Source organism: Chaetodon auriga, chromosome 7 (genome assembly GCF_051107435.1).
Source record: "Chaetodon auriga isolate fChaAug3 chromosome 7, fChaAug3.hap1, whole genome shotgun sequence".
In the NCBI taxonomy this organism is placed as follows: Eukaryota; Metazoa; Chordata; class Actinopteri; order Chaetodontiformes; family Chaetodontidae; genus Chaetodon; species Chaetodon auriga.
The window spans coordinates 13,082,685-13,097,695 of record NC_135080.1 but is presented as its reverse complement, the minus strand read 5'-3'; the positions used below and the strand labels follow the sequence as shown (position 1 = coordinate 13,097,695).

General features: G+C 41.1%; 1 protein-coding gene across 1 annotated transcript; it reads right to left on the bottom strand.

The window, feature by feature from the left end:
* Nucleotides 1-5,420: 5,420 nt before the first annotated feature.
* LOC143323159 (solute carrier family 13 member 2-like) lies at nt 5,421-13,079 on the bottom strand. The gene is made up of 13 exons (XM_076734827.1): nt 12,978-13,079; nt 10,510-10,638; nt 10,250-10,386; nt 9,873-10,120; nt 9,721-9,780; nt 9,283-9,475; nt 8,749-8,871; nt 8,446-8,655; nt 8,049-8,143; nt 7,016-7,131; nt 6,635-6,796; nt 6,088-6,225; nt 5,421-5,729 (listed from the first exon to the last, which is right to left on the bottom strand). Exons 1-13 carry the CDS (start codon nt 13,077-13,079, stop codon nt 5,601-5,603), a joined length of 1,842 nt encoding a protein of 613 aa, XP_076590942.1. The 3' UTR covers nt 5,421-5,600.
* Nucleotides 13,080-15,011: the final 1,932 nt, after the last annotated feature.

The window sequence follows — 15,011 nt, the reverse complement described above, 5'->3', positions numbered from 1 at the left end:
TCTGAATGGGACATAAGATACACTACTGATCACAGCCAGTGGCAGAGAGCGGGCGCCGTGCCCTGCTTTCTGAGCTCGCCTATGGCAAAGGCTGTCTTACTGTAAATGTGATCTACTTCAACTTAGCTGTTGCACATTCAAACAAACGTTTGCACAGGTAAACACAGGCAGGTTAATTTGTGCATTAAAGGGTGCAAGAAACATCCAAAGTTACAACTAAAGCAACTAAAAGGGCTGTAAACAGAAAGCAGTCGATCTGGAAATTTCAGTTTATGATGCACCCACTAAGAGTTAATGCCATGCCTAATGGAAATACCCACCAATCAGGCTGTTGTGGTCTGCAGGATGTCAAGTCAAACCAGTCTCATGACCAGCGGGCAGCTCCTACGTACGTCTCAAGGATTTTCAAGCATGTCCCTTTTTCTTGAGAGATATTTAAACTCCAGTTCCTCTCTGCAACTTTTACAATGACAGTACGAGGCTCAAACAGTAAGAGAGGCAGAGAGATAAAGGAGAAAGAGAGAGAGGGAGAGGGAGCAGAGGTATGTCAATACAGGTAGATTCCTATCCTATCCTCCCAGTGAACCAGGAAAACAGTAATAGCCTTAGCTTGTAGCTATACCTTGAACAAACCCTGTCCTCAGCGAGAGGGTGAGGCAGAATGACAGAGAGACAGAGGATTAATTACAGATTGAATAAACTCTTGTGTTACAGTGCAAGGCCTCTGCAGAGCGGAGCTACTGCTGAAGGCTCTTTCTGCCAAACATGGAGTTCTTGAGGAGGGTGTAATGTGGGAACAGATTCCAGGGGCCACCTCACTGAAAGTCTCATTGTCTTCTGGGGAAAGAAATCGCCCCAGTGCTCGGGTGTACTCAGCTGCAATATCATGTTGTGCAGAGTTAGAAAACGTTATTGATCCTTTCATAATTGTTTCCTCATACCTCTCGAATCAGTCACTACTTTAAGCATTAGTCAACGTTTTCACAATCCTGAACTCAACCCAGGACAGATAAACCTGATAGACAATTTTCGATCAGTTCCTTCTGAGTCACTGTCCGCTCACAAGTGCGAGGCCCTCTGGTAAAAACAAATAAATTAATAATGACAAGTAACTGTCGTTGGAAGATGTAGTAATGCTGGTAGCATGTGCATACCTGTGCACGCACTTCTATTTTCTACTATATTCAAAGCAGCATCTTGTCATCCAAGTGGAATTTAGACATGCTGAGTCTGTGACTCATCTACCTCATCCACCGATTGGTCTGCTTTAAGAATGACAGATTGTAGAAGTTGCATAAGGCGTACAAGCTGCTTTCAAGCACATTGTTTCTCTGGCCCCCGTGTGCTTTGACTTTGACAACTGCAGTCTGTTGTGGACAGTCATGCAATGTGCTAGCATCCAGCATGTATATGACATTTGCAATGTTAATGTAAAAAGGGACATTGCTTTTAACTGTTGCAGATCACCTGCTCATAGTTGAGGTCAAGAGGGGAAGTTTTTAGCCAACTATACTGAATAGATTTCCCTGACATTTTGTACACATATTAATGTCACCCCCTAGATGAATCGTAATAACACACAACGTAAAAAAAAAAAAAAAACACACAGAAACCTCATATTTAACTGAACATAGCACAAAGACAGCATATCATATGTTGAACTGAGACATTTGTGCCTTCACAGATGTACAGGTTTGCCATGTTATGTGCGCTAATGCACCTCCATACTGTCAGAGATGCTGGCTTTTGAACTGTGCGCCTATAACAAGGTGGATGGGTCCCTCTCTTCATTAGTCTGGAGGACCAAAAAGAATTTCAAAGGTTGACTCTTCACCAGGACAGTTTTCCACTTCTGGACCAGAGAAGTCTGAGATGTTTCTGGTTTATATACGTTTCCTCTTTGCATGGTAGAGTTTCAGGTTGCATTTGTGGCTGCAGCAAAGAACTCTGTTCACAGATGATGGTTTCTGGAAGTGACCCTGAGCTCATGCTGTGATTTCCACTGCAGAATCGAGTCTGTTTTCACTGCAGTGCCGTCTGAGGGCCTGAAGATCACAGCCAATCAATACCAGTTTTAGGCTTTGTCTCTTGTGTGAAGAGATGTCTTCAGATTCTCTGAATCCTTTAAAGACATTATGAACTGTAGACAATGAAATTCCCTAATTTTTTGTAAGTTTACACTGAGTAACGTCATTCTTAAACTGTTGCACTACTTGCCAGCGGAGTGTGGTGGTGAACCCCTCCCCATCTTTACTTCAGACAGACTCAGTCTCTCTGAGATGCTATTTTTTTCCCCAATCACGTTACTCACCTGTTGCCCGTTAACTTAATTCATTCTGAGATGTTCCACCAGCTGTTTTCTTTCAGCATTTCAAAACTTTTCCAGTCTTTTGTTGCCACCGTGCCAACTTTTTTGAAACATGTTGCTGCCATCAAATCATCAAAAAAAAAACCAAACAATGAAATTTGATATGTTGTCTCTGTGCTATTTTCAGTTAAATATGCGGTTTCTGTGTTTTGCAAATCATCACACCACTAAACTAAGATGGTGAACACAATATATATAAGCATGTTAGCATCGTTATTGTGAGCTGACAGCCTCACAGAGCTGACTCTTTAGTCGTCTTACAGGTTCATCAGAAAGATCATCATGACAGTATGAACAGTATGTAAAACTGCTGTGCTGTTGTGTTGAAATGATATGTTGATGGCTATTTGATTGCGAATTGTGGCCTGATGTTTGCTGCTTTTGCAATAATGATGAATATATAAACATATTGTTCAAAACTGAAGAAACAAACTCCACATGCACAGCATGTGATCACTGAAGTGAACTGAATTGGCAAGGGACACATACTGCATGAGCTACCTAGCTTAGCTTGCTGCCACCACGTCCTGGTTCCCGGTAAACAGCTGAAAAATCATGGATTGATCGATGACATTATCTGGTAACAAGCAACCCTTATTTTGATCAAAGCAGAAACACCATTATCTGGGGGAGGGTGATTTTTCTTCCTCAGACTGTTTAATTGTAATAATTTTTAAGGACCTGAACATGAACATGACAAAGCTCTCCAGAACTGACCTGCTGACGATGAGACTGTGCATCTTGACCTTTAGGCTGCAGCTCAACAAAACTCATAGCTGACAGTAACTCACCTCTCCTCTGAAGGGAAATGCAGTGAGACTAGTGCAGATAAATAACTGAGCCGTTTTTTGCATGATGGGAGAGTGTTGACTGATTCCTTTGCCACACCTGTGCAGAAGCATGCACTTACTTACTTACTTTCAATACTTTGTTCCCGTCATCTGTTTAGTGTGTTGACTTTGTCGTGTCTCTTGCTTGACAAATTCTACCACAAACCAGCCCCTTAAGATGTCTTTGCCAGTAATTTAGGAGTACACCCGGTACAACATGTTTGTGACTGCGGTCCATTTTAGCTGTTTTATTAGTTTCACAACAATTCAGATGATTTTCTCCCATAAACAGTATTTGAAAATAGGAAGATGATTGTAAGATGAAGTCAATGAAAATCCAATTCCATATCTTATGTCATCTGAGCAGTGATTTATGTCTTTCGAAAACTCGGAAGAAAACTCTCAAAGTCCCTGAGGCAGCGAGATTTATCACTGACTTCGCTTTCTGGCTCAGGGTGAGGTTATAGAAATTCAGCGATTACTTTTCCTGTCCCAGGGATATCTCATAATAAAATGTGCAGCTGTTTCTTCAAATGACTGTTCTCAGTATGTTATATTCACGATCACCCTTCATTGCTGATTCGGGCCCCTTATTAAAAAAACAGGTTCAAAAAGCTGAGTCGAGGTGGTAAAGCTTTCCAGGGAGTCTGATCACTGCAGATGATTGATTCACATCTCACAAAACAATGTTCTTGCACATGATCAGTAACCTGAGACTTACAAATACTGACCATCCAGCTGCAGCATTGTACATCCTGCTTGTCTTTTATCTATTTAAAAGCAGTGGTGGAGGAAGTACTGAGATTTTTTACTCAAGTAGAAGTACTAATACAACTAGAGATGCACCAATACTGACTCAAGTAGCTGGATCGGGTATTATTGACAGTGACCTGATATTGGATACCATCATTTTAATAAATAACAATTCCCTAAATCCCTAAATTCACTAGTGTAGAAATACATATAATATACAATATGATACACATAATAAATCCTGCATTCAAAATTTTGCTTGTTTAAAAGTACATAAGTGCAAGCAAAGTTGCAGCTGGAAAAGTTGAGCTCATTTTAATGGCACTGAGTAAATGTATTTAGTTACTTAGTTACACTGTACAAAAGTCACAAAACACACATTGGGACAGGACTCAATTACATTATGAGACCAAAAGTAATCAAAATAAGACAAAACAGAAGATATGACATCCAGATGTGGTCTTACCTCTGATGACTGACATCCATCACACTTCCATAAACTTCCATTACTGTGAGAACATGTTTAACAAGACAGACAACGATCGTTCCTCCATTGAATGATGCCGTCTTTTACTCTGAAGAAGAGTGGTCGCTAGATTAAGCAAAAACGTTTTTGGTTTCATAACTGCGTACTCTTTTGACCTCCCTGTACTGTAGTTTCACCATTTTAAAATCCCTTTTGCTCCGGGCCTTCACACACAGCAGATACGTGGACCCCTGCCAAGGAGTTCAATGAAAGGTTTTCAATTTGTTTCCTATAATTGATTTCCCTTACCTTCAATCCTTTTGCCTTTCTCCCACATTGACCCTTTGACAGGATTTGCCTTCTGTCCACTGGGCTCTCTTTAAATCAGCTGGGGACCTAATCCTATGGATGGCAATGAGATTTGAGCCCACCATTAAATTTACCTATCTCAGTCAAATAGTAGAGCAAACCTGCAGCATCTCTGTTCCACCGATTCTCTCGTCATTGACAGACAGCAGAAAAGTCTGAGCAACAGTATTCTCAGTATTGCATGTAGTACAGTGTGTATAAGTAGGAATGATTATTGCTCTCTGTATCAGGTTTAGACTCTGTCTAGTCAACATATATGTCTACAGAGAGAGAGGACCATGGTTACATATGGTCCATTATGTTTACTGCATGTACCTGCCCCATATTGTATACAATGACACATTAATGCAAATGTAAAAACAAAACGATTGATGGGTTTTTTTTAATGTTGGTTAAACTTTATTACATTAGGACAGTACAACACTGTTTATTACGGCTGCCATGAGAACTCACAGTATCAAAGTTTCTTCTCTCTGCAATCCAGATGGACATCAGCGCGCACGTGTTTTTAAATGTCATGTGTGGTCGATGAAAAAACACTGTTTCAGCTTCTTTTATGAACAAACGGTGCTCCAGTGTTTCCAGTCAGCACGTCCAGCTGGTTTTGAAAGCTGCATAGAAGCACCTGTGTTAGCACTCAAGGACAGTCGCTGCACATCAGGCTGGACAGGATGGAGCCTTCAGGGGAGCTTTAAATACAAACAGCAAGTCGTCTGCCAGCCCAGTCCTCCAGTGGAGGAATCCTGAGATATAAGCAGATACTGTTCGTCTCCCCCAGCTTCTCTCCCCTGTTTCCATTTTCCTGAGATCACATTCAAGGAGTTGTGGTGACATTGGCCCAGCTGGGAAAGGTATTTAGCTGGAACATGGCCACACCCCACGTGTTAATGGCTATGTTGATGGTTATGACTCCAACAAAGTTCAGAATGAATCCAGCTTTGGCCTGGAACAAGCAGAAAATAATACAACAGAAATTAAATCGCATTTGTCCTTTGGTCCAAGGCAATACGCTGTTTTGTCAGTTCCCTATCAGAGTAGGTCCTATACCGGTCTATCAATCTTAATGCCAGTTTGTGGAGACTTCAGGCATGTATACACTGTATTTGCTTTTCAATTTGCCCGAGGTCAGTAATATTCTATTATTATAATACAGGATATTGTGTGTGTGCAGGTAAACCATAATGATCAGATATAAGGATTAATATAAGCTGCTTATCTTAAAACTGGATATGAGCCTTTATCCAAAACACTGTGTGCATGTCAACACTTACAGGGTCTGTATGGTTTCTGAAAGGTCTTACCATGTCCATGACTTTAAGGTTGCCATAGGAGAAGGCGATGGCGTTGGGTGGAGTGGCTACAGGCAGCATGAAAGCCAGTGAGGCAGAGATGGTGCAGGGCAGCATGACGTACAGTGGGTGGATCTTGATGGCGGTGGCCTGGATTGAAAGAAATAAATAGAAGGACACTCGTACACGTGCTGAACAGGCAAGTCTAAAGCTGTCAGGGCGCCACGGTGGGAGAAAAGTGCAATAGATAGTTTTTTAAAACAATGCAACTGGCTGATATCAAGGACAGGGACAGAGCTGTCATACGTGGTCCATTAGCAGGCATTGTTTTATTTTCACATAAATATATAAATGCTTTCATAATGTATCATCAGGCTGAAAGGCAATGAAATAGATGTTGAATAGATGAGTGAATTTGCTAATGATAAACATCTTAAAGGGAGGCAGGATTGTAATCTAAGTACCTGTACTGGATATCTATAAGACTGAGAGGTCTAGTTTGTTTAACCTGCACACAAAGACATATGTAAAACAAACAGAGTATTATGTTCTGTCTCACCATGGAGGCCAGAATTGGCAGAAAGAGAGTGGTAGTGGCAGTGTTGCTGGAGCATTCGGTGAACATGGCCACCAGCAGACACAGCAGGATGGAGATGGCAAAAGGAGGGATGTTCTGCAGCGGTATGAGACTTTCTCCAAGCCACACAGAAAGTCCAGATTTCTTTATATGGGGTGAAAAAACACATCAGCATTGAAACATCTACGCAACCCTGATTCCAAAAAGGTTGGGACGCTGTGTAAAAGGTAAATGCAATCAATTTCTAACTAACTATGTTTACTGACAATGGCTCTACAAAGTGTTCCTGAGCTCATGAAGTAATATAATTTCTACAATCTGGGTTGTGGAAAGGAAGATCAGTTTGGTCATCAGCTGCATTACCTCACTTCCATGGGCCAATGCAAAACCTCCTCCCAGAAGCAAAAGGATGTTCCAAGGCATCTTTTCATGGACGATGTCCCAGCTAAGCAGAGGTGAAGGGGCTTCAGCAGGGGCCCCTATTAAGATAGAGGTGGGTTTTTTTCAGCTTTTAGTTAGGACAGTCATAAATAATGACATATCTAACCCAACTGTAGAAGCACCTCGCTTTTACTGTGTACAGATAAGATGCTGTGACCATAAATGCACTCCACTAAGATAAAAGGAAATGTGATAAACTGGTCAGAATCACCATCTAAATGTGATGTTGTAACTGGATTCGTACTTAAAGCCTGATTTTTCTCTTTTCCAAGGTGAGAAATGAACTGTGGCACCTCAAAGTCTGCATCTCACCTTTTAAACTGTTAATCATTGTGTCACTCTTCTGTGTTCAAAACACACCGCTTTTCCACTTTTTGAGGAGTCACAAAGACTGTGTTGCTTATAGGCAGAAGCAGGACATGCTTAACTTAATTTACCAAGGGCGAAAAAGTATTCACTGATACAAAAGTCATTTGTCTAAGGAACTGTGAACTGTTGTACAGGCTTGACCTTGCCGCTATCAGGCTACAACTCAGGAAGGAGTCGGGATAACATTTGTTAGAAAGCACTGAATCAGCAAGATGAGTTGTCAAGGCCCGTAAAAGTTATTGACTGTATCTGTCTGTTTTAGGACGGAGATAGAGGACAGACTTGATTATAAACCCGCACTCCTATCTTCATGTGACAGACTTGCTGCAACATGCTGCAAACATAAAAAGTGGTGCAACAGAGAATGAACATTTCCAACAGATAAAGTTTAAATGCTTCAACATATATAGTCTTATTTGTCTCAAAACATGCTGATTTAAGGTTTTTTCCACACACTTATGTCAATTATCAACATGTGACCCTCAAAAGCTCCAAAATCAATATCTTATCTGTTGTATGGTAAGATGTGCCCTCAGACGCACCTGTTGCACATACTAAATTATCAGACACATGCCAGCTGACCTACCATCCTTGGACTTCCCACAACATCTGGGTAAATTGGACGGGATGCAGAAGAAGAGTGATGACATTAATATGGCCACAGTGCCATCTGTGACATACCTGAAGAGAAAGCACAGTACAAATATCTGCATTTCTACTGCAGAACCTCTTGAATAGACCCAAGACTGGACAGAGGATCGGGTCATCAATTCAAGCATCAGACACTGGACCATTCAATGATAAAACAGTTCTTGACTGGCTGACACTCAGCATCATGGAGACCAAAGTTTGGTGATTGATACACCTTTAATAGTAGACCCTTCCTCCTTCACAGTGGGCCATTCCCTGGTTAACTGTTCACCTCTGTGCTTTTTCACCTAGGAGTCATAAAAACCTGTGTTTGAACCAGTTTTTGAACTCACGGTTTGTCTTTGTTGAAGAGCACAGTGGCCCAGCCGGGTATGAACCCGGGCTCCCTGGTAAACCACAGAAGAACCAGCAGCGTGAAGATAACCAGCACACAGGCCTCAGCGAAGCTCATCCTGCCCAACTTTTTGTACTCATCTTTGATTACCTGGAATGCCTCCCTGTCATTGTCTTTCTTTGTGCCACATCCAAAGGACTTCCTCAAGCTGCAATAACACAATGTGACACTAAATTATTCTGTTTTTGCAATGCAGATGGTTTGACAGTGACAGAGAACGACTCCAGCCCACGAAACTTACTTGAAGCCCAAAAACATGAACTGCAGCCACAACCAAGACAGGGCGAGCATTAGCACCATGTTGGGGAAGGAGAAGCCAAACCAGCTTGCAAAGTTGATTATGCCTCCATTACCTGGGAAGAGTCTATGATATAAAAGAAGAAGAAGAAGAAGAAGAAGAAGAAGCATTAGAACCAAAACACATGGCTGGACTCTCTTGCTAGATTAAGTGCCAGCAAGTTAGATTGGAATAATTTTGTTTTTATAAAAGGCGCGTTAGATTTGGCCATCACATCAGTTAGTAGCGTAGCGTTTTCTCAATAATTTCATTACTGAATCTACTTGGCGTGACTTAAAAATCAAGGGCACTTGGCATATTGAGTTTGCTCACACTGGCTTTCACATCCAACTTGTTTAAAACTTGTTTAATCCTGTTGCTTATCTGGACTTTCAATCTAATCAAAGGTGTGGCTATTTCTGGCGTTGGCGCAAGACTACAAAGCGATCTTTGGGTAAGATTTTATCAAAACCGTATTTGTGTACATGAATGTCGTACTCATCAATTTGGCCTTTCAGGATGACGTTGGGTGTGGTTCCAGTGAGGGTGGCCGTGCCACCGATACTGGCAGCATAACAAACACTGAGGCTCATGCCTTTCGTCAGTTTCGCATATTTCTGCTCCCTTTTAAGTCTGCGCTGCTCCGTCTCTGAAGTCGTGTCACAAACTTCTGGAAGGACGAAGCTGACACCTGCAACAAGAAAAAACACAGTATGCCATGTGGTAATGCTCTCATTGGTCGTCCACGCTTTATTACTTTCTGTGATTGTTAAACTCAGTGAGCACAAAGTTTCTCTGGATTTTAAGAGCTCTGTGAAAGTTAAGTTTGACAAATTAACATATAGTTTATTGTGGCACTTTTGTTGTTCTGTTTGGGGTTTTATTATTCTTTTCTAAGCCAGGCTGTTAGTTCAAAGATAAAGTTAAAAAACCTACGTGAAGACACATTTTCCTTCATTTTCTTCATATCTGTGCTGCCACCATCTTTATCTGCATCTGCAAAACACCAACAAGTAAACAACAGAACAAAAAAATCAGTAAAAATAGTGAAAACTAGCAACCAAAAAGTTAACAAAAAAGACACACACCCATGTCGATGCTGCTGTCCTTTGGTTTGAGCTCCATGTCATGGCTTTCTTTGACGTCACCCATGTCGAATGCATCGTTGTCCTGACCATCGTTGGTCGGACTATAATCCCTCTCTTCAGCGTTGGCCTCTGTCTCACACAGCTGCTGCAGCACAGCGTTGGCGATAGGCAGCATCATGGCTGTGGAGGCCGTGTTACTGATCCACATGGACAGAAAGGCCGTGGTGCTCATGAAACCGATCATGAGGCTGGAAAGGACGCAAGACAAATGATTAGATTGAATGGATGTGAGTCCGTACACGATACGGCCAACAGCTTCCACTCTTGTGGGAAGGGTTTCCACAATGTACGTGCAGGTGAAGAGTGAAGTTTCTTACAGAGATGGCTTCACCCCTACAATAAGCAGAACTTGAAGGGCGATCCTCTTGTGCAGGTTCCAGTGCTCGACAGCGATGGCCACAAGCAGCCCACCAACAAAGAGCATGTTGGAGTCTTTCAGGTACTGGATACAAACCTGGATCAGGGAAGAAAAAGGAGTAAGGAAATAGGTTCATGTGGGGCAAAAGAGGTAAAAGATCCAAGCTAATTCCAAGAGATGGCAACGAAGATGTGTGTGTACAGTATGCAGTTGAAATACCTCGCCTGATTCCATGATGCCCATCATGGGGAAGAGAATGACGGGCAGCAGGGCGGTCACAGCCAGAGGGATACACTCTGTACACCAGTACAGCGCCATGAGGATTATTACAAAGCCACATTTTGCCTCCTGTAACGACACACAAGGACTAGGCTGCTTAACCTGCTTACAGTTCATACTGTCTGTCACACATGCCTATAAATGGTCTGATGCACTTGGCACGTGTATGAACAATGGCTGCTTGAGAAAAAGAAGAAGAGGAGGCACACGTTAAAGCTTGTGAGGCAACTACAACACACCAGAAACCTCTTTATCTTGGCTGACCGACTATAGTTCAGCCTTTCATCACTAGAACAGGCGACGTTTCCTGAAAAATATTCATGTGCTCACTGTTGTTGTAGGAACATTTACTGACAAGCATCAAAAATGACATTAAAAATCAAAAAAAACTACAAAGTAACACAAAGTAAGCTCCGCAGCTTCTGTCTGTGTAGCTGTCAGGAATTTCTGACACTTTCTGGCACAACTGCTGTGTACTTCAGTGCTAATGCCTTGTTTTACCCACTAATTGCTTGTAATTAAAGCTGATTAAAAAAACAGCTGGCACCAGTCAAAGAAAAAAGAAAAGACATTCTGCTGAATGATACATGGCTGAGTATAACTTCTTTCCTTCTATTTTTTATTTTTTTAATCTTTTTTTTGCTGTGTGTTCTATTCATATTCCTGAACTCTGTTCAGCTTGGTCCTTTACAAAGGAAGTGTATTATTATTCATTATTGTTCTTTGTGCACACATGAACAGTGTATTGCAAAAAACAAAGAGGTGAACAACAATGAAGGCCCATCAAATACTCATCTCCCTTAAAACTGACTATAAACTCATTGTGACAAGCTCAGAGGGAGCAGAGATTGTGGTCGAAGGGACTGATGGAGCCCCTGAACATGATCCCACTTTTCAATTTATTACAGTAAAAGATTACATGGCACGAAGGGTCACTGACGGGGGGCCTTTTCCTGGCCATGGTGCAGCTAGAGACAATGTAAAGCAGTGAAATGAATGCACCTCCAGGCTGATGTCTTTGATCCTTTTTCATTATCAGAGGTTACCTCTTTCATTTTGTTGCAGTGGTTTCACAAAATTTGGCTGCAGATTTGGATGCAGAACTATTTACTTCTTGCACTGCTTACTCCTAGTAATCACGTTGTAGTAGCAGTAGCAGCAAAATGCATGTCCTATATAGTTTTAGTATGTGTTCTTAGTGCAGCACACATTAGCATATCTAAGTTACTGGTGACAAGGTTACTGGGCGGTCTCCATGGCCATAATGAGCGGCCTGTTTGAGGTAGTTTGTAACAGTTTTTGGTGTGAGAAAACAAGCCAAAGGTCAGAGATTAGATATGATAATACACCTATCATCAGAGCTGTTCTTTGATGACCTGTGGCTCTATGTTTTGGCAAAGGAAGGTCTACCAGATAGCCCCTTAACCCTGAATGTACAGTGAGCTTGACCTGTGGACACCATGTGTAAGACCTTATCAAGAAACGTTTCAACTCTCACTTGTTTAGCAGCTGAGTTGCAGCTTCTCATGCAGCTACCTGAGGAGATTCATGGGTGTTAGAGGACATCTGTGCTGTACAAATGAATATCTACCATCACATATATTTAAAGGTGGGGGTGTGAGTCATTCAGGAGCAAGTTTGTTGATATTACCATCTCTCCTTCTTCACATGCTATTACATGTTAGCATGTGAGATTTAGCGTCCCTCTCACTGCCCCCATCTCACCTCCCCTTCCCCTTGTTCTGTGCATGAACACAAACGCCACCTGTTGCTGATTGGCTGGAATAGTGTTGTGTAGTCGTTGTTTGTCTCCCATTTTCAGAGCCAGGGCTGTGTTTTTTATTTTTATTTTTTTTCCAGAAGTGTCACAAAAGGGACAGCTAGCAGACTGTGAGAAGATATTTGCTGAATTTAAAATTCAGCAAATATCAACAATCTTTCTCCTGAATGACTCACCCCACCTTTAACTCAAATAGAAATTATACAACAGCACAACTGTTTTTGTTTACTCCATCTTCAGCAACGTTTCCCATCAGCAGCTCAACAGATGATGACTAAACTGCATCGTGTGTTTGTGCTGATGGACAGAAAAGGCTGTGCTCTGCCTTTAATTGCACATTCGTCATTATTAACTGACTTCATGGCAAACATTTGGAGAGAGGGTTTGATCATTTGCATGACATCTCACATAACAGCAAAGCGAGTCAACACCAAAAGCCCATACTTACACCTATACAGATATACATACATGGTCAGCAACGTTTGAGGGCTTAAAATATCTCAGTGATAGCTTAATATATGTATTGTATAACTCTGAATGAACTTTTTCAGCAGGTCTGAAGTCTAAAATATGCCTGCAGATATGTCTAATGACAGGAAAACACACATACACGTGTTCAATTTCTCACCGTGGTCGGGATGATCAGCGGCAGAGGAAGGAGCAAAAGAGGCGTCAGGACGATCACAATGTAGTTCCTGTACCTCCACAGCCACGTAAGAAATCCAGCCATGATCCGCAAGGTGTGATGGACATCCAAAGTAATAAAGAGTCAGAGGGAAAAAATAATTAGTCACACCATCATACATCTAAGAGACAGTACCAAGCAAAGCACAGTGTATATATAGTGGAAAACTGAAAAAAGAGATTAAAAATTAACTTTGTGGTGAGGGGCCTGCGTGCACAGGGTGTGTTTCCATGTGTTTAGAGGGGGGGCAGATAAGGTAAGCAACCAGGAGTCATTATATTCAGAAAAAATAATCTTTCTGATCTTGACTGAAAGACTGCTGGGTTTTTTTGTTTGTTTGTTTGTTTGTTTTTGGAGAAAACGATAAACCTGGTGATTATTAAACGGGCTATCACAGGGCTAACACATTCACACTGTTTCACTGCGAGGAGCACTTGATAGAGCAGTGGGAGGAAAAAGCCTTAAACACCGGCTGTGAAAGTGGGCAAGGTGTAATTCATAAATTCATGAAATGGCAACCTAAAAATAAAGAAAATAAAATCAAAACCACCCAATATGACTGAGAGAAACTACAAAGCGAGTAAGTGTGTTGTTTCTGTCTTGTGGAAGGAGTGGGAAATAAAGGAAGAATAAATCCATCACACAAATAAGTCATGTGGGCGTAACTTCTGAAAAACAGTCTCGTGATTCCAAAGAAAAACATCCTGGAGAGGCTAAAATGTAGACAAACCTGATCAATGTGCATGTCTGTCCAATAAAAAGGTGAAAAAGTTTCACAGGAAAGACGGATGATTGACATTTTACTGCTTGAGGCAACCCTGAGTTTGTTTTTAATTATGGTCAAAGTCTAATTAGTGGACAGGAAAAAATGCTTTGAATTAAGAAAAGAATCCTCTGAGAGACACAGAAAAAGAAAAACATGAGAGGAAAATGATCACGGGCTATGTTAATATCACCATTTTAAAAAAAAATAGTAATAAACAGAGTTTAGTTGGGCTGTGAGACATGAACTCTGCTTCAGGACTGGACAAAGTGGGTGTTCAGGTTTGACGCATGTGTCTGAGGAGCAGAGAGTTTGATGTAAACAAGAAGTTAGTTGTGAATGAGACACAAACTTCCCTGATGGATTATTTGTTTTACCACTTCAGGCTCAACATTTGTCATTTTGTGACCTTCGAATAAAGGCCCGATTTAGAGTGACTTTATATTTAGCTTTGAGGTGTTTTTTTTTTTGTTTTTTTTTCCACTTTATGAAGTGATCAAAAGCAAGTTAGATCATAAAAGTAAACCCTAAACTCTCAAATATGTGCAGTTGGCTTAAAACAGATAAAACAGTGCAACAGGGTTTTCTGTATTTTCCACATTTAGACACAAGATTAAAATGCAAAGGGTCACAGGAGGGCAGCACCTCTGTCTTTTGTGTTAAATGCAAAAAATCCCTTTTAAAATAGCAGAAAAAATATATATACAAAAACATGTTTAGTCTATAACCTTAAACAATCCACATGACTATGCACAGAAAGAGATCGTATGCTTATACTCTATTAAAGACATGCTTTACCAGCCCTGCAAGCTTTCTCAAAATTTAAATAACTAAAAGGAGGCAGTTGACAATCACTGCACGCCGCTGTTTTTCTAAGCAGATCTGAGATCTAAATTTAGCTACTGAGTAAACTCCTGCCGAGCATCACAAGGCACTGATGCATATCTCTATTTACTTTTGCTCAATTGACCATGAAAATAGTAGGATGTGTTGAGGCTGGTAGTAAAGTTAATATCATTAAATTCTAACCTAAAAATCAATTAGGCCTTAAGGTTTAAAGAGTAGTTTATTTCTTTAAATTAATTTATCCTTAATACCTCGTTAGAATGAGTTACCAATAAAGGAGAACACTGACAGTCAGGTGGTGTCTTCTCTGCTGCCATCATGGCTGTCCTGTCATGTCTGTCTTCTGCTATTGCTGTCCATTGTATGAT